At 40.9% G+C, this 22,384-nt stretch overlaps 2 protein-coding genes across 3 annotated transcripts in view; one reads left to right on the top strand and one right to left on the bottom strand.

The window, feature by feature from the left end:
- Usp5 (ubiquitin specific protease 5) overlaps nt 1-8,481 on the bottom strand; it is a 47,545-nt gene extending 39,064 nt beyond the window's left edge. The window contains exons 1-2 of one of the 2 annotated variants that reach the window (XM_067153352.2): nt 8,389-8,481; nt 4,303-4,393 (exon numbers count right to left, since the gene is read on the bottom strand). The gene's annotated coding sequence lies outside the window, so the exon portion shown is untranslated. Of the gene's footprint in view, nt 1-4,302; nt 4,394-8,247 lie in introns of both variants that reach the window. The other variant, XM_067153353.2, reaches the window with a different exon arrangement.
- A 2,325-nt stretch (nt 8,482-10,806) lies between these two features.
- Nucleotides 10,807-22,384, top strand: part of LOC136880863 (protein G12) — a 63,238-nt gene continuing 51,660 nt past the window's right edge. The window contains exon 1 of the mRNA XM_067153404.2: nt 10,807-10,893. Coding sequence (XP_067009505.2) covers nt 10,807-10,893 — 87 coding nt within the window. The remainder of the gene's footprint in view (nt 10,894-22,384) is intronic.

The following is a 22,384-nucleotide window of genomic DNA, read 5'->3' as shown; positions in this document are numbered from 1 at the left end:
TTTAGTGCCGGGAGTGTCCGAGGACAAATACACACAATATAAGTCTGCTATAACAAGTACGGCATTAGTGAAAACCTCTCAACAATAATCTTTTCATTCCGCTTAGATATCTGTATAATATCCTTCCATTACAACAAGAACCCTTTCACTGATTCATCCGTTATTATGAGCAAATTAGGGCACATTTTTTCTGTCACTGATATTTATACACTCCAGCTTTTATAATGAATACAATCTATCATCTTCCATATTGATTTCTTGGTACGTGCATGAGCAAACTCTCTCCAACATTAGAAGATGCTGTCAATGCTGATTAACAATACTCGTCGACTCACAACTCTACTAGTGTAAACACTGATCACTGAAGTTCAAAATGAAAGGGAAGAAGATGTTTTCGCAGTTCGTGCATAAATAACATGACCGACAGCAGTTGTTAACTCCTTAAAAAAAGGTTGAAGTAAACGACCACTTTTTTTAATACTAGGCCCTAAAATTAAATAAGGATGTGATACTTCTCGAGGCATGGCATTGTGCATCACTGATTTCAGAGGTTAGGTTATATACTCTTGCGACTAGGTATTCCCACACAATTTTTAGTGAAAAGGTTATCATTACTCTACAGGGAGCTTGAAATATGTTTTCATAATACATACACGGCAAAGTTAGATTAGGTGACGCTGCTTCGAGTAAGAAAATTGAAACATTTGGTATAGAAGCCTCTACAATGATGCTATTAAGTTTATTAAGAATGAAACTGAACATACAAAGTTCACAGATTATTGGAATTAGAAAACAGCATAAATAACAAGTAAGCTGCTATATGGAAAAGATCTGTAAAAAGTTTTGAAGAAACTTTTTTTTTAAATCTTTTACAACTTTTACAGAAAATCAGATACAACAATCTGCTATAGAGAGTAAATTTATCAGCATTATGAATCCTCAATGTAACGGACTTCTACTGTACCGTACAACATTCCAAAAATGATAAACTTCTTCAAAGAAGCACTGTAATTGGTTTTCAGTTTTACAAGCAACCACAACAGTACTTAAAAAAGCAACTCATCACTGCTGTTAATGGCTAGATTTATGAAGTAAACATATCTCAAAAGTGGGAGATTTCATCATAATTGTATGTCAATTGCAAATCCATTATGAACATCACTTATTACTTCACAGCCTAATTACACAAAATTTGTTATCTATATATATATATAAAATAACTTGTCCTGACTGACTGACTGATTCATCATCGCAGAGCCAAAACTACTGGACGTAACGAAATGAAATTTTGGGGATATATTCATATTAAGATGCAGGTGCTCGCTAAGAGAGGATTTTTGGATATTCCTTCGCTAAGGGGGTGAAAAGAGGGGTGAAATTTTAAAATGAGTGTGTCTATATCTCGAAAGTTTAAAAGTTTACAGATGTAAAAATTGGTATTTAGAATCTTCTTTAAAAATAAGGAAACACGTATTTTTTTGTTTTCAGAAAATCCCAATAGGAGGGGTGAAAAGGGGTGAAAATGGGGAAAATGGGTTGAATGCCCTTAATCAGTATACCAGTACTTATATCTCAGAAACTGAAGATATTACAGACCTGAAAATTGGTACTTTTGATCTCTTTTAAAAATAAAGAAACACGTATTTTTTTGTTTTTGGAAAATCCAATTAATGGGGGGTTTAAAGGGGGTGATTTTTTAAAATGAGTGTATCTATATCGCAAAACTGTTACAGTTTATAGATGTAAAAATTGGTATTTAGAATCTCCTTTAAACATTAAGAAACACGTATTTTTTTGTTTTCGGAAAATCTCAATAGGAAGGGTGTAAATGGGTGAATAATGGGTTGAATGCCTTTAATGAGGCTACTTATATTTCAGAACCTGAAGATATTACAGACCTGAAAATTGGTATTTGGGATCTACTTTAAATGTAAAGAAACACGTATTTTTTCGTTTTTGGAAAATCCTAATATTGAGGGGTGAAAAGGGGGGTGATTTTTTTAAAATGAATGTGTCTACATCTTAAAACTTTAAAATTTACAGATGTAAAAATTGGTAGTTAGAATCTCCTCTAAAAATAAAGGAACACGTATTTTTTTGTTTCCTGTAAATCCCAATAGGAGGGGTGTAAAAGGGAAAAAAATGGGTTGAATGCCTTTAATGAGGATACATATATCTCAGAAACGGAAGATATTACAGAACTGAAAATTTGTATATGGGATCTCCTTTAAAAATAAAGAAACACGTATTTTTTTAGTTTTTGGAAAATCCTATTAATGGCGGTTGAACAGAAGTGACAAATTGGGGTGAATTTTTTGAAAGATTATCTTGGAAATGTAAAATGTTACAGACGTAAAAAGTGGGTGTTTGGAATCTCCTGTAAATGTAAAGAAACATAGGTGATTTGTTTTTGGAAACTCCACTTAAGGGGAACCCAAAAGGGGTGAAATTTTAAAATGAGAATTTTTACAGTATATCTAAAAACCTTAACATGTTACAGAAGTGAAAAATGGTATTTTTATCTCTATTAAACATAAAGAAACGTGTATTTTTAGTTTTCGGAAATACCACTTTGGTGGTGGTGGTGGTGGTGGGGGGTAAAAGTGACTGAAAATGGTGTTGAATTCTTTTAATTAGGCTACTGATATCTTAAAAATGAAGATGTTACAGACGTGAAATTTGATATTTGCAATCTGCTTTAAAAGTAAAGAAACACGTATTCTCGGAAAATCCAATGAAGCGGGGGGAGGGGGGTGAAAGAATTGAAAAATTAATTGACTTTAATTGTATGAGAATATATACATCTAATAAAAACTAAAGTTGTTACAGACGTGAAAATTCGTATTTGGATCTCCTTTAAAAACAAAGAAAAACGCGTTTTGGGGGGGAAAGCATCTTGGGGGGCGGGAGTGTAAAGGAGTTGAATTCCTTTCATGAGGACACATAAATCTAAAAGTGAAGAAGTTAGAGTCGTGATAATTGGTATTTAGAAGATCCTTCACTATTAAAGAAACAAGTATTTTTTGCGGGAAAATTCACTTAGGGGGGGGGGGGGGAGTAGTTTGAAATGAAGTGACAAAAGTAAATTCTATTTATGGGGATACTTATATCTCAAAACTGAAGGTAATAGACGTGAACATTGGTGTTTGGAATCTCCCTTAAACATAAAGAAACACGCCGTCTTTTAATTTTTGGGGGGGGGGGGGGGGTTTGGCAGTAAAAACTAACGGCGGTGGAGTGTAAAAGGAGGTGAGGCCAATTGATTTTACTGTTCTTAATGTACTTATACGGATCCTCCGTTGCTCAGGCGGCAGCGCGCTGGCTTCTCACAGCTGGGTTCCGTGGTTCAAATCCTGGTCACTCCATGTGACATTCGTGCTGGACAAAACGGAGGCGGGACAGGTTTTTCTCCGGATACTCCGGTTTTCCCTGTCATCATTCATCCCAGCAACACATAATAGTAATAATAATAATAAGAATAAGAATAACATTAATAATAATAATAATAATAATAATAATAATAATAATAATAATGTTCCGGACCGTCGTCAAATATGCGGACCGCGCTGGAAACGGCTCCTGGACGGGTAATGACTAAGAATGCAGTCCGGCCGCGGGTTCATTGCCGCCAAGGCGCCCAATATGACACTACGCCGGATCTCCTGAAGGATTTTATCCAGATTAAAAATGATTATAGGAAAGTACGGTATGGCAAAGATTTACGGACCCAACTGACCGGGAAGAATGCCTGAGCCTAGCCCGGGAAGTACGAAATCGATTGCTGGAAAGGAAGATTGAAAAATGGGAGGAAACCAGCCGTAATCTAATAGAAAACGAGTCAGATCGGGAATTTTGGTGGATTCTCGCTGAAAACGTGTCAAATCGCGAATTTCGGCGGATTATATATCTAAAACAATAAGCATTCAATTATAAATTTCAGTATAATACCGTAGCGAAGCACGGGTACCTTGCTAGTTAAGTCATATATAGAAAGACTGGAACATGAAGCGGTGACACATGATAGGATAAACATAGTTCAGTGTAGAAGGAGCCACGGAAAAGGAGACAGGGACAAGACAGATCTGTTGAAGCCTGTCCTCCTGATGAGGCAGGAAAGCAGAAATGAGCTCGCTAGGGGCTGAGAAGAACTGGGATTGATGAGGAGAGCGCCTATCTTCTTGAAGACGTCAGTGTACAAAATGTGGAGATTGTCCTCGGGCATTGCATTTATCATATATGTTCCTACCATTCCACACGACTTGTCCTTGTTTGTTCCTTTCCATTACTTAGTAACTGACTAACCTTACGCTGAATGGTGTACAACTGGACAGAGAAGTAGGCCTAAGTTACTTAGGTCTTCACTTTAACCTTCCGTCTTGATAATCTTCATATCCTGCATGAAAACAGAAACAGATCTATTAATGATATGCAGTTAAGAAAGGAATATTTCAGCAACTATAAACTGCTGCATGAAAAATATTGATGTCTGAATCATGTTCCCATCTTTCCAAAGCTGTCCTTATAGCTAAAGAAGAATTCAAAAAATAACAATCATTAACTTACACTTCTCAGGAGGAATTTGGTTGTCAGTAAAAATTACCAGACCCTGATATCAAGGAAGAATTCAGGAAACCGTGATTAATCCTTAAATGCACAATTTCTTATTTATTTTAAATATGTTTTTTCATTCCAAAAATAATACATTAATATAAGAAAAATATTTGTAAAAATATTTGTAAAAATATTTCTAAAAATACATATTTTTATTTTTTGGATCAGTCAATATTTTAAGAGTTTTGAATGTTTTACGTACCGGTGAATGTAAAACTGTACGATTACTGTAGCAACTGCCACATTTCAATCTTAGGGATGTCCTTGGTTGCGAATTTTCTGAGGTAAACAACATTTCATTTGTTTTACTGTAACCATTTAAATTTTACACTTCACTCCAGCAGATTAGCAACAATCATAAAATACTGATCCTTTTTAATACACTAGTAACCACTAGCGAGTTTGTCTGCAAGGTAGAAGTAAATGCACACTTGTAAAATCGTAAACAGATATAACAAGCAAGTATATTCTCCTTTGCACATATGCAATGCTTTCCATTTAAGGATTAAATTGGTATTTGGAATAATCATAATTATATAGCCTCAAGTAACATGTGCAGACATTTTCTGTGACCATTTAGGATGCTGCATCACAATTTCAAAATACTATTTTACTCCATCAGATGGTAGAGAAATTAGAACTCTACTTGGTGATCTATAGGTCAGTTTTAATTGTATTCAGTAAACACTGAATATGTCACCAGACATCTTTCAAATGCAAACATCATAGTATATGGAGTGCCAAATGCCTTTCCAGAGGCTGATACTTCACCGCTGATCAACAGAAGAAGTTGATATACAGAAAAATATGTATGATTAAGTACACATACAGTTATAGTCAGTGTAAAAATGTTACACAAACTACTGTAAGTACCAGGTAGTACAATGGAACCATCTCCGTTTGTCAGACAAAATATTAAAATTCTACTACACGATGTACAGCCTAATCTTTAAACTTTGTAAGCAGAGGCCCATTATAATTCAAGCTAATTGGAGCTAACACTGCCTTGAATTACAAGAAATAATTGAACAGTAATGCAAGATTAAATGTTAAGAGAGTCCAAAAAATATTAAACAATACAGTAGATACCTGTGGTGGGTACAGGTAACATCAGCAAGTTTAAAAGAAACATGAATTTAAATTTTAAATAAACTGACAAGAATCTTTTGCTTTAAAATAGAGCTTCATATTTCAGCTATAATGTTATGCCTTTTTTCTATTTGTTTTACGTCACACCGACACAAATAGGTCTTATGGCGATGATGCGATAGGAAAGGCCTAGGAATGGGGAAGGAAGCAGCCGTGGCCTTAAGGTACAGCCCCAGCATTTGCCTAGTGTGAAAATGGGACGTCATAGAAAACCATCCTCAGGGCTGCCAACAGTGGGGTTCGAACCCACTATCTCACGGATATAAGCTCACAGCTGTGTGCCCCTAACCCCACGGCCAACTCGCCTGGTATGCCATTTCTATGAAGCATGGAGTTAATTGGCAATGCCACATCTAGCACTACCAAATTCTCAGTGTGTCATCCCTGGTACAGTCTTAACAGACACTTTTTAGTCACCAATGTCTCAGTGGCTCACTCATCATTTCAACAACTGAAACATCAGTCAAGGTCTGTACTATTCATTTCAATGAATGCATAACACTGGGAATTATCCCAGAGACTTGGGGAAAATCTACAGTAAAAATGCTTTACAAGGAAAAAGGAAACACTGGAGACCCAAATAATCATACGGGAACTGCACTCAAATGCACACTGCTTAAATTACTGATGGGATTAATAGCAAATTGACTCCAAGTTGGCTCATTTGCCTGAAGGGCAATTCTGTTTCAGAATGGGTAGATCCACTCTATAAGCTGTTCAGTGCCTCCAAAATGACACAGAAGCTGCTTTGTTAACGCGTAAAGAACCTTCATTGAGTTTACAAAAGCTTTTGATTGCATCAACAGGACTATTCTTATAGAGAACTTAGAAACAATCATCGGACATCAAAACTACCTAAATAAGGTAATTTAAAACATTCAGAGTTAAAACTATATAGAGATCAACGGTGACCTTTCCAAATCAAAATCTCTGAGACAAACAATTGGCATCCTGCAAGGTGACCCCTTAATCCCTTTACAATTTATAATTTTACCTACAGCAGACGTCCTCAGTCATTAACCTCTGAAGAGGTTAAAATGAACATCTACGCTGATGATATGGTAACAGCTTCTGTCACAAAATGAACTACAGACAACTTTCAATCGACCGGAAGATTGGGCAGAAAGAAATGAACTGTACATTAACGACAGAAAAACTGTGTCACTGACCTTCAGAAGAGGAGGAAAACAAGCTGCATTCCATCATATGATCAGACCAATATCTACATTGATACACTTCAAATATCTGGGCGCGACGTTTCAAACAACCTTGCGCATTAAAGACAGGTTCAGTGCAAAAATAAAAGCAATGAATCACATAAAGCAACTCAACAGATTATCGCTTGGAACAGCCATAAAACTATTCCCCGTAAAGATATTGCCTGCTGGAACATATCACCTGCAAAACACATGGGAATAACTTACCTCACAAAAGGGTGCTTAAAAGAACTCAAAGCTATGTTTCTCAAGAAGATCATGTGCCTGTCTAAGTTTACACCATCCTGTTTGTTCTATGTAATGGCCAGAGAACAGTATTACGTAGAAGAACTACGGTACGGTTTACAATGCTTCTGCCTGCAACAACCGGATACAAGACTGTCCTCCATGAGCTATGACAAAAAGAGAAGAGACCTGGACTGACTTCTATACCTCCAATGCTGATTTTTCAGAACTGGATGCAAGCAAATTATGAGCTGCGTTATATTATGACCAGATTTGCGATACATAGGTTTCACCATCTGATATACTGTAATTCAAGATTTCACCAACCAGGATCAGATTATCTGCAAACTCTGTGGAACGATACGAGGAAGATACTGCTTAATGTATGGTAAAAGAGAGACAAGCTTCTGCATCACAGAGTGATGGTGATAAAGAGTTCTCTATATTTTATTCTTATTTTTACATACGGCTATTGGGTGCAATAAACATTTCATTCATACATTCATAAATTTATAGAAAACTGCCTGTTACGAGTGTTCTACTTGAGATGAACAGAATATGAACAAGCCGAACACTTTAATTACCTCATCAAATACCCACTGAAAATCAAGTTGAAACTGAAGCAAACGTGGTTAAGAACAAAGCACACGTCAAATTCTTTACCTAACCGATCTTGTGCACGGTCTATTAGTCTGGCAACGATGGTTTCAAAAGTTAGGTTAGGTAGCAATGAGTATCGCTGCCATAGTCAATACAGAATTTTGGATGGAATATAGTACTCTGAGTGTGTATTCAAAAGAGTAAATCTTTTCTGGTCAAGTTTCTTAACATACCAGTACGTCTTACAAATTATTCTAATAAAAACTACGCCACATTAATCAGAAAACTAGTAAGATGCCCTACACTTTGTCTTGGCAAGAGCACTATACCTATAGTCACAACAGAAATATAATATACTCAAAATGTATGTATTAAATACTTAACAAAAAAGAAATATCAAGTTATACGAAACGTTAATCTCAAATAACGTCATGACATTACATACCTCACATATAAACTAATGCGAGTAGTCAGACATTATGAAATGAAATTTCTTTGTCACAATAAGGATACTCTGGCTTTGCGTTGCGAGTCCATTCACTTTTTAAATACTTTTATATATAATCATTAGAATGAAGTGTATTACCGGTAAATAATCATTTGCTGCAGCAACTGATCTGTATAACGCTTCGTCAGGGGGGGGGTGACACAAGGAGTAAATATATTCTGATACATGACTACCGCACTACTCTTTGCTGGTAAGTTACTGACATCTCGAGAAGTAAAAAGTTATTATCATCACTGTATTTCTTATCAGTTATAATGTAGAGAATATTGTCTTGCTTTCATTGATGGTTTGTTACAGAAGCGCAACGTATCTTCGATCATCACCAAGGATCATGTAAGAGAAATCATCACTGAATCCAAAGATTACTTTGTCAGAATGTACCCTTTGTTATTGTAGTGTTAATCCACGGCCGACTTTCATCACAGATCACGGATATATATATATATATAAGACTGTCCTCCATGAGCTATGACAAAAAGAGAAGAGCCCTGGACTGACTTCTATACCTCCGATGCTGATTTCTCAGAACTGGATGCAAGCAATTTTTTATTTTTTTATTTTTTTTTTTTTTTACGGGGGGGCCCCGTAGCCCGCTCCGCAGCCATGACCATCAACTCAATCTATATGGCCTCCGACATGCTATTAGTTTCTAGGAAGAAAGAGATAGCACGGAAGAGTAGGAAGTAATACAAGGAGTATCTGCCGGTTTCCGAGTTAGACTCGCTACCACGGCAAGAGTTTGTACTGGTTGGATAGTGTTAAGGTGTGGTATTGAAGGGTCAGGGGAAAACCACATAGGCAGGAAGAGAAATAGCCTACATGTAAAACCGGACATCTTTTGATAGCACATGCAAGGATGTGGGCTGGAAAAGTTCCAGTGGTAGTGTTAGTTGAGAAGTATCATGCACCAGCTAGCCATGAACCATAGTCTCGCCGTTCCATCTGCCAGGGGATCAGGCCGTCTGGGCACTGCGGTGACTAGCGTGGGCCTTGCCGGCTGCGGAGCCATGCGTCGAGTACCACTAGGGCCTGCCGCACAGCACCACCTCCTTGGAGTCCCTCGTACCCAGTCTCCGATCCCGGAGAATGAGGCCAAGCCCGCCGAGGCGGGAAACTCCTGGAAGGGGGTGGGTCGTGACGCCGGGCCTCCTTCCTCTCCGCCCGCGGTAGACTGGGCAACTCTGATGAGAGGCCGGGTGGCCCCCCGTGCAGTTGGCGCACACCGGCGCCTCCTTAAGTGTTACGCAGGCCGTGTAGTGGTGATCACCCCCACAACGGTTGCACCTCACTTGGAGCTCACACCTCTCCTGCCGGTGGCCCTACCTGAAACAGCGGAAACACTGCAAGAGCTGTTGAAGGGGACGTTTCAATCTCACCTGGTTGCCGCTACCCGCTGAGGTCCTCTCCTGATTGGCTCCTCGCTCGGCTGCTATCCTGGGAGCAGTCCTGGGTTGCGGCTGGGTGGCCCTCTCCTGGTGGGCCAGCGTCATCTTCTTCCTCCTGGTCCTGGGGCGGTGTCTTCTTCTTCCTCCCGGGGATCTCTTCTCGGCATGGGAAGAGGCCTCTTCCTGGTGGCCCTCCTCCCGGCCTGGTGATCCCGGGGTAGCGGGTGGTTCCGCTGCGTCGCCGTCTTCTTCCTTCTCCTGGCTGGCGGCGGTTGCGTCGGTCGGTCGGTGCTAACACTCGACTGCGTTCCCTGTCCTGTGGGGCGCGCATCGATGTCTGCATTTCGACAGTCACATTGGCAGGCTGGGCCTGGACAGCAACCTCTGAACGCCAGGGGGCGTCCTTCTTCACTGCTGTGCAGCTGTCCGCCGTCCCGGGCGCTTTCCTGGATTGTGCCCGGGTAACAGGCCCTTCTTGGTAGGCCTGCGTCTGCGTCCACTTCGCCCTGGCATGTGGTCGACGGTCCTGGTTGGCGGCCTTGTTGGTTTGCGTGTACTTCGTAAAGTACAGCGGACCAACTGGGTGCGCACCGCCGCTGTCCTTGGTCCTTGGCTCCGTCTGGGTGACTGCCTCCTGGTAGCCTGAACCTCTGCCGTCCAGCTGCGCCCTCTGTCCTGGTAGCCGGACGACCTGGTGTCGCTGGGACGCCAGCTCCTCGTAGAGCTGGAAGCGGTCGGCGTCATTGGGGTGGATGATCACCGCCCAGCCAGTGATCACCTCGCCGATGGTCTCGATGATCGAATCCCCGATGAGCTCCGCGATCGCCATAGGGAGATCGATTATGCGCATCGTCTACTGGTAGTCGTCTCTTCCCCTACGGTTGTAAACCAACAGCGTCGGGAGCCTGAAGTCGGGGGCGTCCACCGTCATGAGCGCCGCTTGTAGTTTCATTATGGCTCCCCTGCAGTCATAGTCGACCTATCTCACTGGAACGGATAGCTTCTCCATCCTGGTCCTTCTGAAAATAAATACTGAAAGAGAGAGAAAGCGAGCACTGAAAAGTGCTCAGCTTAGACAAATGCTCCGTCGGAAGAGTACTAATAAGTAGGGATGGGCTGCGAACGGAGTCGCGAAGAGTCGAGACTGCTACCTCTGGGAACCAACGCTCTCGACTCCAGTGTCGACTCCACTGATGCAGTAACGCCATCTGTCGGAACTGCTTGGAATTATAGTTCCACGTTCCTCCCTTGGTAACTCGTGATACGATGAATACAAGATTAATACAGCAAACATTAAATATTGTTTCGGGATTTTTATCATCGTTAGTGTTAATGTTGTAGGTCTATTTTGGCGACGATGATGATAATGATGACGATAATTGTAGTGGTAATAATAATCTGACAGTATACGTTTACATACTCGCCAATATTAATATCAACGAGTTCAGCTCCGCTGTGTAGGGGGCAACGCGTGGGCCTGTCACCCCGCGGTCCCGTGTTCGATTCTCGGCCGAGTTAGGTTTTTTAAATTGTAAATGATTAATACCCCTGGTTTGGGGCATAAAACAGAAAAGAAAAAGCGAGTGCTTAGAGTATGATTTTACAACAAATATTTTACCAAACATTGTGCGTAATAATAGCCGCCTCCGCAGTCTAGGGAAGCCCCGGGATCGATTCCGGTCAGGTCAGGGATTTTTACCTGTATCTCAGGTTTCGTGATCACGTTGAGGTAGAGACCGGGTCTAGAAAGCCAAGAATAACGGTCGAGAGGATTCGTCGTGCTGAACACATGTCACCTCGTAATCTAATGGCCTTCGAGCTAGGCAGAGGTCACTTGGTAGGCCAAGGCCTACGAGGACTGTCGCGAAAAGGGGCTTTTGTGTATACTACTACTACTACTACTAATAATAATAATAATAATAATAACAATAATAATAATAATAATAATAATAATCCTCTGTGGTGTAGTGGTTAGCGTGATAGCGTGATAGCGTACTGGTCATACTCCCCAGTTGTATCCCCCCGACCAAGAGTCTGAAGCTCCAGGACACTGCCCTTGAGGCGGTGGAGGTGGGATCCCTCGCTAAGTCCGAGGGAAAAACCGAACCTGGAGGGTAAACAGATGATGATGATGATGATGATGATAATAATAATAATAATAATAATAATAATAATAATGCAACAAGACTTAACGTGGTCCTTGAATTATAATGATAACCTACAATCTGTTTTCCAGTCAGTGACCGGGTCAGGAATGGAATGAATGAAGCCCCCATACTGCGGCGAGGATAGGAATTGTACCGGTTGCCGAGGCCTGTCGCTCTCCTATGGGGCAATGATGAATGACTGACAGATAAAATGAAATGATGTTGGAGAGTGTTGCTAGAGTGAGAGGCCAACGCACTGCCGCCTGAGCCATGGAGGCTTTTGATGTTCTAATCTATGTTCGAATTATGTTAGGGGATTTACCCATATTAGATTTGTTTTCATCGTTCATGTGCAATTCATTATGATTTACAGTACTATCGATATCTGTTTATCAATTTCCTGATCACGACAAATAAAGACGTGAAATTAAATGTCCGTGGTCTGCTATGCCGATACTTTCTGACTTGACACGTTTAATTTCATTTCATCTACACCATTACGTTCTTACTTCACTCTACAATACTCTTAAAAAACCCAATGGGCAAATGAGCAGCAACATGTATATCATCATCATCATCATCATCATCATCATCATCTGTTTACCCTCCAGGTTCGGTTTTTCCCTCGGACTTAGCGAGGGATCCCACTTCTGGAGTTCAGACTCGTGGTCGGGGGATACAACTGGGGAGTATGACCAGTACCTCGCCCAGGCGGCCTCACCTGCTATGCTGAACAGGGGCCTTATGAAGCGATGGGAAGATTGGATGGGACAGGCAAGGAAGAGGGAAGGAATCGGCCGTGGCCTTAAGTTAGGTACCATCCCGGCATTCGCCTGGAGGAGAAGTGGGAAACCACGGAAAACCACTTCCAGGATGGCTGAGGTGGGAATCGAACCCACCTCTACTCAGTTGACCTCCCGAGGCTGAGTGGACCCCGTTCCAGGCTCGTACCACTTTTCAAATTTCGTGGCAGAGCCGGGAATCGAACCCGGGCCTCCGGGGGTGGCAGCTAATCACGCTAACCACTACACCACAGAGGCGGACAACATGTATATTTCATGTTATTTTCCGCGCCTCGACACGCAAGCGGCCCCGCAATGAGAGTCAATTTCTCTTGGAGTTGCGAGGCTTCATGCGAAGAGACCGTGTGGCCCCGCAATGCGCATCAGGTTAACTTGGAGTCGAGAGGCTTCATGCGAACCGAGACCGGTGTTCGGAGTCGATGGAGTCGACGCTCTCGTTTCCAGGCTTCAGTCGCGCCCATCCCTACTAATAACTTAATAGTAGTTGTCTGGCTTGCACTTGGGAAGTACAGATCGCCTGGCGAGGAGAGGGACAGCGGAGCAAGAGACACGTACGTGTTCTCGCTAGCACAGTCAAGATGAGCTGCGTTATGTGATGACCAGAGTTATATTCCTGAGCTCCATAGTGCTGAATGGGAACTTGGGCTCAAGAAAAGGTTCGCGCACTATATATACCTCTAGCTCGTTGTTGTATATATATAGAAGTGTTCATACTCGTTTCATGGAAAACGTATCCGAGGTCTACGAGCTATCAAAGAGAAGTGCGGACTCAACTTCCCAGAACAATTCGTTGTTTATAATACCATGGAGGTGAAGCTGTTTCCTCCACGTGGTTCCGTGGATAACTTGGGCTGGTTGTTACGTATGTGGAGGTAGACTTCCTCTACCGGTACTGCCCTGATCGTCAGCATTCGACTCCTACCAGACTACCAAATTTGATCTCCTGGCAAATAAGCAAGCAAAGCATATACCAGGCTTCTTCCATGATCCTTTCATACGCAGTGGCGTTATAAAGGGGGGGGGGGGAAGGAAGGGCAACCGCTCCCCACCACATTTTATTCCATTTCAGCCGTCCGAAGTTAAGAATTATAGGAATTATTTAAAGAAGCGAATTTGTACAAGCCCTGTTGTCTTATCGGCTAATTGGTTCCTTTATTTTCTTTAATATTAGGCCGAACAAATGCGGCTACTTTTCCTTTTCTGTATATATTTCCCCCTCACGCCCCTCCCATTTCTAATTCCCAATAGCCACAACTGTTCATAGGAGCGTCGAATCATTAATAAATTGCTTCAAATGGTACAGAAATGAAAGAAAACAATATTGATAGGCCTACAGACTTCGTTTTATAAATCTTCAGCGAGAGTTTTGAAGGCAACGAACCAGTGTCGCCAGGTCCCCAGGAAAAGACAATGTCTTCGGGAACCACAGTAAATCCCTCCTGTAGACAAAATATCCCTTGTTCAGTGTGAATAATAATAATAATAATAATAATAATAATAATAATAATAATAATAATAATAATAATAATAATAGTAGACTAATAATAATAATAATAATAATAATAATAATAATAATAATAATAATAATAATAATAATAATAATAATTGTACCTGGAGGTACACCTCAACCCCACACATTTAAAAGAAGCGCCTTAAGGAACGCTATCTCGAACAAATCTTGAAACAGCTAGTGCATGAAGTTGGGACATTGATCAGAAGATGTCACTACTAACTGACTGGATTTCTTTGTTTTGTTTGTTTTGTTTTGGTGAATCACTAGAAGTTCGCACTTTTCTCCATAGATGCCTCTACTTAAAACCTGAGGTCATGCAATCTGGTGCAAAGTGGAATAACTAGTGATTTGAAGAAATTTTGTATTTATAGGTTTTCTCAACTGAATTGACTTTCATTATTTTTGGTACTACAAGGTTTGCAACACTTCCTTCTCATCCCCCCAGCTTTGAAGTCTGGCCAATGGCAAATTTTCTGTATTTATTTTTTCAGCCAATCATAAGCTTCTTGTCACTTTTGATTATCCAGTAAAATGAGAGGGTGTGTCCGAATTTAGTCCAGAGGCTTCTCGAAACTTCCCCTCGGGTGGTTTTTTTTTTTTTTTTTTTTTTGCTAGGGGCTTTACGTCGCACCGACACAGATAGGTCTTATGGCGACGATGGGATAGGAAAGGCCTAGGAGTGGGAAGGAAGCGGCCGTGGCCTTAATTAAGGTACAGCCCCAGCATTTGCCTGGTGTGAAAATGGGAAACCACGGAAAACCATTTTCAGGGCTGCCGATAGTGGGATTCGAACCTACTATCTCCCGGATGGAAGCTCTCAGCCGCGCGGCTCTACACGCAAGGCCAACTCGCCCGGTACCCCCTCGGGTATAAAAGCTGCGGCTTTTCGAGCTAACTTGTCTTAATGATCGTCGAACTTCTGAATGTGTGTGCTAAGACAGGAGGCGTGGACCCCTATCTTCAGGCAGAACATCAGCCAAGGTAATAGCCAATAGTTTTTACATTTAAGTAGTGATCTCCGCAAACTGACCCGAGGGGAAGGTTCTAATCTTTAACTAGGTAAACACCATTATTTTTAATGTAAATTTTTCTCCTTTTAATGTAAAACTTCATGTGAGTCCTAGAGACTTCAACTGTAAATCGGGGATAGAGAGTGCGTTTCCCTCTTGAATTCCCCTTCAATTTATCTTGAGGTGACTACGACTTTGTAACTGTTTTTCTCTGGTAAATCATAAATTAATTTGTCCTTCTAGTCACCGCAGTAGTTTGGGATTAGCCTCTGCATCATCGGGCCGCAAGCCCCAGTAGGTTTCTAAACTTGGTTTTCAAGGAGCGCAAGTGTAGGTCTCCATACATTTTGTGTTTGGGCCAGCAATGTAACCTGTTCTTCTTCACGTAGGCCCGGTAGTGTGAGTACTAGATACCCCTGCGTAATAGAAGTAATTACCATGGCGTTGTAAATCGTTGGGTGTGCCTTGAGAGGCATAGTAATGTAATTCTATTGAGCAAAGAAGCTCTAATCTTTAATGTAAACTTAAAGGTTGCCTTAATCAGGCTGTAAGAGTTGGGAGCGCAGTCCCCCACGGTTGAATTTGGAGAGCATGTAAGCTCTTTTCTAATATTTGTGTAATATTGAGTGGTGGCCTTGAGAAGGCCGTAAATTTGTAACTGTTGGAGCAAAGTCCTCTTGAAAATTGTGTTTTGGGAGATTTATCTCCTTATCTAAACGCAACAGTAGCGACTCTGGAAACTTGTCAATTTGGAGCTTGGAGCTCAAAACTTGTAAATTACCAATCCTTGGGTTTTCTATTCTTGTATCAAAATTGCTATTTTGTACCTGACTACCCGTACCTGAAATGTTGTTTGTTAACATTTAATTTTCTGAAAATAAATATAATCTTTATTTAAAGTTCTAAATTAATTTTTGTCTCTCGTACCTTCTTTCACTTCTGCTTTCCACGAAAACCCGGTAATAATAATAATAATAATAATAATAATAATAATAATAATAACCAAGCTATTTATGATCCTGAAGATGATAGGGATCAGATACCGAGAACGAAGAATTATCTACAATCTGTATAAAAATCAGTCTGCAGTGATAAGAATTGAGGGCTTTGAAAAAGAAGCAGCAATCCAGAAAGGAGTGAGGCAAGGCTGCACATTGTCCCCTCTCCTTTTCAACGTTTACATAGAACAGGCAGTAAAGGAAATCAAAGAGAGATTTGGAAAGGGAATCACAGTCCAAGGAGAGGAAATCAAAACCTGGAGATTTGCCGATGATATTGTTATTTTATCTGAGACTGCAAAAGATCTCGAGAAGTTGCTGAATGGTATGGATGAAGTCTTGGGTAAGGAGTACAAGATGAAAATAAATAAGTCCAAAACAAAAGTAATGGAGTGCAGTCGAACGAAGGCAGGTGATGTAGGAAATATTAGATTAGGAAATGAAGTCTTAAAGGAAGTAGATGAATGTTGTTACTTGGGTAGTAAAATAACTAACGATGGCAGAAGTAAGGAGGACATAAAATGCAGACTAGCACAAGCCAGGAAGAGCTTTCTTAAGAAAAGAAATTTTCTCACTTCAAACATTGATATCGGAATTAGAAAATGTTTTTGAAGACTTTCGTGTGGAGCGTAGCATTGTATGGAAGTGAAACATGGACGATAACTAGCTCAGAAAGAAAGAGAATAGAAGCTTTTGAAATGTGGTGTTACAGAAGAATGCTGAAGGTGAGATGGATAGATCGAATCACGAATGAAGAGATACTGAATCGAATTGGTGAGAGGAGATCGATTTGGCTAACCCAAGACTTGTTCAGTTGGTTTTTGAAGGAAGTGTAGGTGGTAAGAACGGTAGGGGTAGACCAAGGTGTGAATATGACAAGCAGATTAGAGCAGATGTAGGATGCAATAGTGACGTAGAAATGAAAAGTTTAGCACAGGATAGGGTGGCATGGAGAGCTGCATCAAACCAGCCTATGTACTGATGACTCAAACAACAACAACAACAACAACAACAACAATAATAATAATAATAATAATAATAATAATAATAATAATAATAATAATAATAATAATAATTTAAAAGTAACGAGCATTGCTCACAATACTAGCGAAATACTGTGTTAATACAATTTTGATTTATTTACTAGCAAATGTACCCGTGCTTCGCTACGGTATTCTACATTGCATACGGATATCCAAGTACCAGTACATTAGTGTACATGCATTGAATAAGATTTTTTAAAATTCCATGTCTCTTAGCGTTATTCGAGAAGCAGCATATGGAGGTCCACATACGTTGTTTCCAATATAAAGTGCGAATTTTGGAGTTGTGATGATAACGGTAGGTCCACTTGCCTACTGCCATTCACAATCGAGGTGGAAATTTTCACTATAATGACAGGCCCCATTACCTACTGCGTGGTCACAATCGATTTGGGGAGTTTTCGTTGCAATGACAGGTCCCATTTCCTACTTCCTGACATATCAGTTTAGGGATTTTATTATAATGGGAGGCACCTTCTCTACTGCCAGTCAAAATGGAGTTATACTGTTATCATTATAATCACAGGCTCCTTTTCTTAACGCCAGTCAGCTCACTGCCAGTCACACCGAGTTAGTGAGTTTCCATTATAATAGCAAGTCACTATGCCTAACGTCAGTCACATTTTAGATGGGTGAATTTGTTTATAATGGTGGACACCCTTGCCTGCTGCCAAACACAATCAGGTAAAGGAGTTTTTAAAAACAATTCCATGCTACCTAACCTTATATCAGTCAAATTGAGAAAGAAATAATTCATTACAACGGTACACAGGAGTTGGAGAAGGACCCCATTCCTACTGCCAGTCAAAGTCGATGTGGGGAGTACTGATTACAATAGCAGACGCCCTCCTGCTGAGAGTCATTAACGATTTGTAAGGTATTCATTACAATGGCACACACACCCTTTGTAGATAGCTACAAATCGACTTCAACGAATAAATATAGATCGACATAAGAACGTACAAAGGGCACAAGGAAAGTTTTGCAATGTGAGTGAACGCTTTAGTCTTTTTCAAAATAATTTCCACCACACTCAATACACTTCTCCATATGTCGAAACCAGTCACTGACCAACTCTGCCACTTTTCTTCGGTTACATTTTCACACTCTTGATCCCATCATGCCAGAAGCTCCTCGTCGGATGCAAAATGCTTCTGGGAAGAATGCGAAGTCACATAGGGCAAGATCAGGACTGTATGGAGGGTGATCAAGCACAGTAAACCCTGATCTGGCAAGAAAATCCATTGTTACATTAGCACGATGTGCTGGAGCATTGTCGTGATGCAAGAGCCAAGTGTTGAGCCGTGACCTTGGACGGAACTGTTTGAGAGCCTGGATGACCTGAGGCAGACAATTCTCACTGTACCATTTCTCAGTAACTGTCCTTTGTGTTTCTAGCACAACCCGGGTCAGGATGCCCCGTTTAGTGAAGAATACTGTAATCATCCTTTTCTTCACTGACCTTGACTTTCGCACAGTCACAGGAGTACCCTCATCTTCAAACAGCCACACCTTGTTCTGGGATTTTGTTGGGGCATCGTAATAATAAAGCCAAGTTTCGTCACCTGTGACGATGCTATTGACGTTACGCGAAGTCCCATTTTCAAACTGTTTTAGCATTTTTCGGCACCATTTCACTAGATGTGCCCTTTGTTCCTCTGAAAGTGAATAGGGCACCCAAAGGGAACAAACCTTTCTAAAGGGCCCCATACACGCGCAGACTTCTGGAATACTTACCTACACAGAGTTGCCTCCGGGAGGTAAGTCGGAAGTATGCAGTTGCACACACACGCTCAGACTAAATGATTATTTACCGAGGAAGTTGAATACGACGCGCTCAGCTGTTTTCTGTTTACGATTTTGCGCTTCGGATGGTTGAAAAATATATACGGATTGAAATTAATTAGATAGTCGGTATAGAAGATGAGTTGTTATTTGGACATTATGTAGTGCTCTGCACGAAGAAGACGCGCAAAAAGAGATTTCAGTTTTCATATTTGTAGGTTACCACGTTTACATTTATTGCCGCAACTCTGAGGTAGCGCTTTCGTCGCAAAGTCTCCGGCTGAATTCAAGCAGCGCCAGAATGTCAGAGACTTGCCTGCAGACATTTTGTCGGCAGACTAATAGGCCATACACACAGAGACATGTCTGAAGAGATTGGTTTGCGCAGACTGACCTCCGACTATGTCTGCGCGTGTATGGGGCTCTTAACATGTAGATGGTCGTGTAGAATTGAATGAATAGCTGGTGCAGGGATGTGGAGGGTCTGTTCTACCTGCCGATATATCAACCGCTCTCTTGCTGCAACATTTTCCTCACAGCTTCAATGTTTTCCTCAGTCATTGATTCAGATCGTCGCCCTGAACGAGGATCGTCTTCAACCCCAAAATTTCCCCTCTGGAACTCTTTGTACCAGCGGAAAATTGTTGTCCGATGTGGACAGTCTTTCCCCAGCACAGGAGTAATTTCCTCCAGGCACTGGTCAACAGTTAATCCACGAGCAAAATTGTAGCGGATGATTAAGCGATATTCACCTTTAGACCACACTGACATCTTAACTTGCTTTCAATCCCACTGCTTGGTAACAACTGGTGTGAAAGTCGCGCCTTGCTGTCTTCTAGATCGGTTTTCACCCTTCTTTTCATCCCTCGCCATAACAGGAGTGTCCAGCCAACCGTTCTTGCGTATTGCAAAACTTTCCTAGAACCCTTTGTATATGCATGTTTACCTCCATTTAAAATGTAACTGCTGGTAAACGGTACATCATATCGACAACCGGATTGTACGGTAAGGCGCCACATTTAGTAGTCTAAATGGCTGGTCCTATGATATTTTCTGTTATCTCTTCTATTTATGGCTAAGATGTGTTAGAAACGTTGAATAGGGTGAAATATGGGTAAGGTTTTTTCACACTGCATTACTCTTCGGATACTTGTGTGACAGCTACAAACATAGAATTTGGCTCATACATAGCTACTGGGTGGGCCAATGTTTGTGCAGAATTTGATGATCCTATCTTTCCTATAAGATTCAAACCATCAAGTATACGTGTAAAATGTGCAAAATTTACGTACAATCCAGAAATAGAGCCAATTTTAAAGTAAAAGTGATAGTGGTACGTCAAAATGTCGTAGGACCAAAGTTTTAGATCACTCCAAATTGAACGGAGATTGTGCCATCCGTTTTTTGATGCGACTTACCGTTTAGCCACCAAATACCTCGAAAGGAAGGTTTGAACCGTCATTAAAATTGCCTCCATATTTCGATATTTTTCGGGGGTAAAAATGAAAAATTTAAACAAAGCGTAATTTTTCCGCCTGTTACAGGCTAAAAGCTATAATTTTGCCAAATTTCAATTCTCTAGCTAGTCTGGCAGATTGTGACGCCATCTTGATTTGGTAAAAAATTAGGGCTTTCAGGAAACTTTTAAGCCCATGAAACCTATAAGTTTATCGTTTTGGGTAAATATATCCGACTGCGTTCTTATGCTGAGCCCCTAATTTGAGACTCCCAGCGTGGTACCCTCAGGGTATTTTGAGAATTTTCTATTTTTCTAGGGATCCTGAAGTCATCAGCTTCTCTGGTACCAAGTTTTAAGTTTCTAAAATGACTGGAAGTGCCTCATTAATTCAGGTCTATTTTCATTTTTATACCTTAATTTATATACAGGGTTATTCACCTAACATGTTACACAGAAATAACTTCTAAACCATTAAAGATATTGGCATTCTGTTTTCATATTCGTAAATGGTACCTAGGGTCTTGTAAAATAACGTGCTACTTAGTCTCATGGGGTGATTGATAACCGAGATATTGATACTAACTCCATATTTTTAAATAGAACGGCACAAATTCATACAGCTGGCCTAAAAGACCAACTGCGTACAAGTTCAAATATGTAAGTATTTTCAAAATCGGACAATCACTTTTTGAAATATAAATAAGAACAGCATGCGCGGTTTTGCTGCCGCATCAGACGGCGTGAAGTCGGGCAAGGACATATTGAGGCGCAAGCTGCTTCCTGGCCTTGATTCCAGCCACAGAATGGACACCAGGCATGTACTGTAAACATAATGTGATGTACCGTAACATACCCTGGGTGTGCAACGTTATTGTATGACTGGCGAACACACAACGGGGAAGGGAGATTAAAGTTGCATTGTTTTGTTTTGACATGTAATAGGTTGCGGTCAGTTGAACGTTTTTTCTCACGGATGGAAATGGGAAGGATTTGGAAAGGAAGTCGGCCGTGGCCTGTCACAAATGTACCTATCCCGTATTTGCCTGGTGTTGAACATGGGACACCATGAAAATCACTTTCAGGTTGGGCGAGGCAGGACTCGAACCTACGCTCTCCCGAATGCACGTTACTACAGTCGCGCTGGAGCTCTGCGGAGATCAATGCGTGTAAAATAAAACATAAATAATAGTGTTGCTGCCATCTCACCACGATCAGCTCTGAACAATTTCTTTTCTAGAAGGAGGTCTTCCGGTGTTTTGTGTTCTCAACTCATAGAGTAGTATGAACTGTACACTAAAACCAGTGACAATTATAGCTTTCGTTATGTTCTTTTCAAGGCAAAGTACTTATTTTATTCCTTTTAAACACATCAACCCTTTCTGTCCTGTCATGTGTTCATCTGTCATACACAATTTGCAAACCCATCACATGTGTACGAGGTGCTTACATGCCTGGTATCCATTCTGCGGCTGAACTTACTTCCAGGAAACTGCTTGCGCTTCAATATGTTCTTGCCCGACTTCACGCCGTATGATGTGGCATGCAGAACAGCGCATGCTGTCCTTACTTATATCTCAAAAAGTAATTGTCCGATTTTGAAAATAATTACATATTTGAACTTGTACGCAGATGAACTTTTATATCAGCTGTATGAATTTGTGCAATTCTACTTAAAAATATGGAGTTAGTATCAATATCTCGGTTGTTAATCACCCCCATGAGACTTAGCACGTTGTTTTACAAGATTCTGCGTACCATTTACGAATATGAAAACAGAATGCCGATATATTTAATGGTTTAGAAGTTATTTCCGTGTAACATGTTAGGTGAATAACCCTGTATATAGATCGTTCCAAACCGACTTCAATTTATTAATATAGATTAGACTTAACACCCTTCCCGAGGGGTTCTAGAGGCGCCTTGCCCCCATA

Source organism: Anabrus simplex, chromosome 9 (genome assembly GCF_040414725.1).
Source record: "Anabrus simplex isolate iqAnaSimp1 chromosome 9, ASM4041472v1, whole genome shotgun sequence".
Taxonomy (NCBI): domain Eukaryota; kingdom Metazoa; phylum Arthropoda; class Insecta; order Orthoptera; family Tettigoniidae; genus Anabrus; species Anabrus simplex.
The sequence above is the reverse complement of the archived record's forward strand: the minus strand, read 5'-3'. Positions and strand labels throughout refer to the sequence as shown.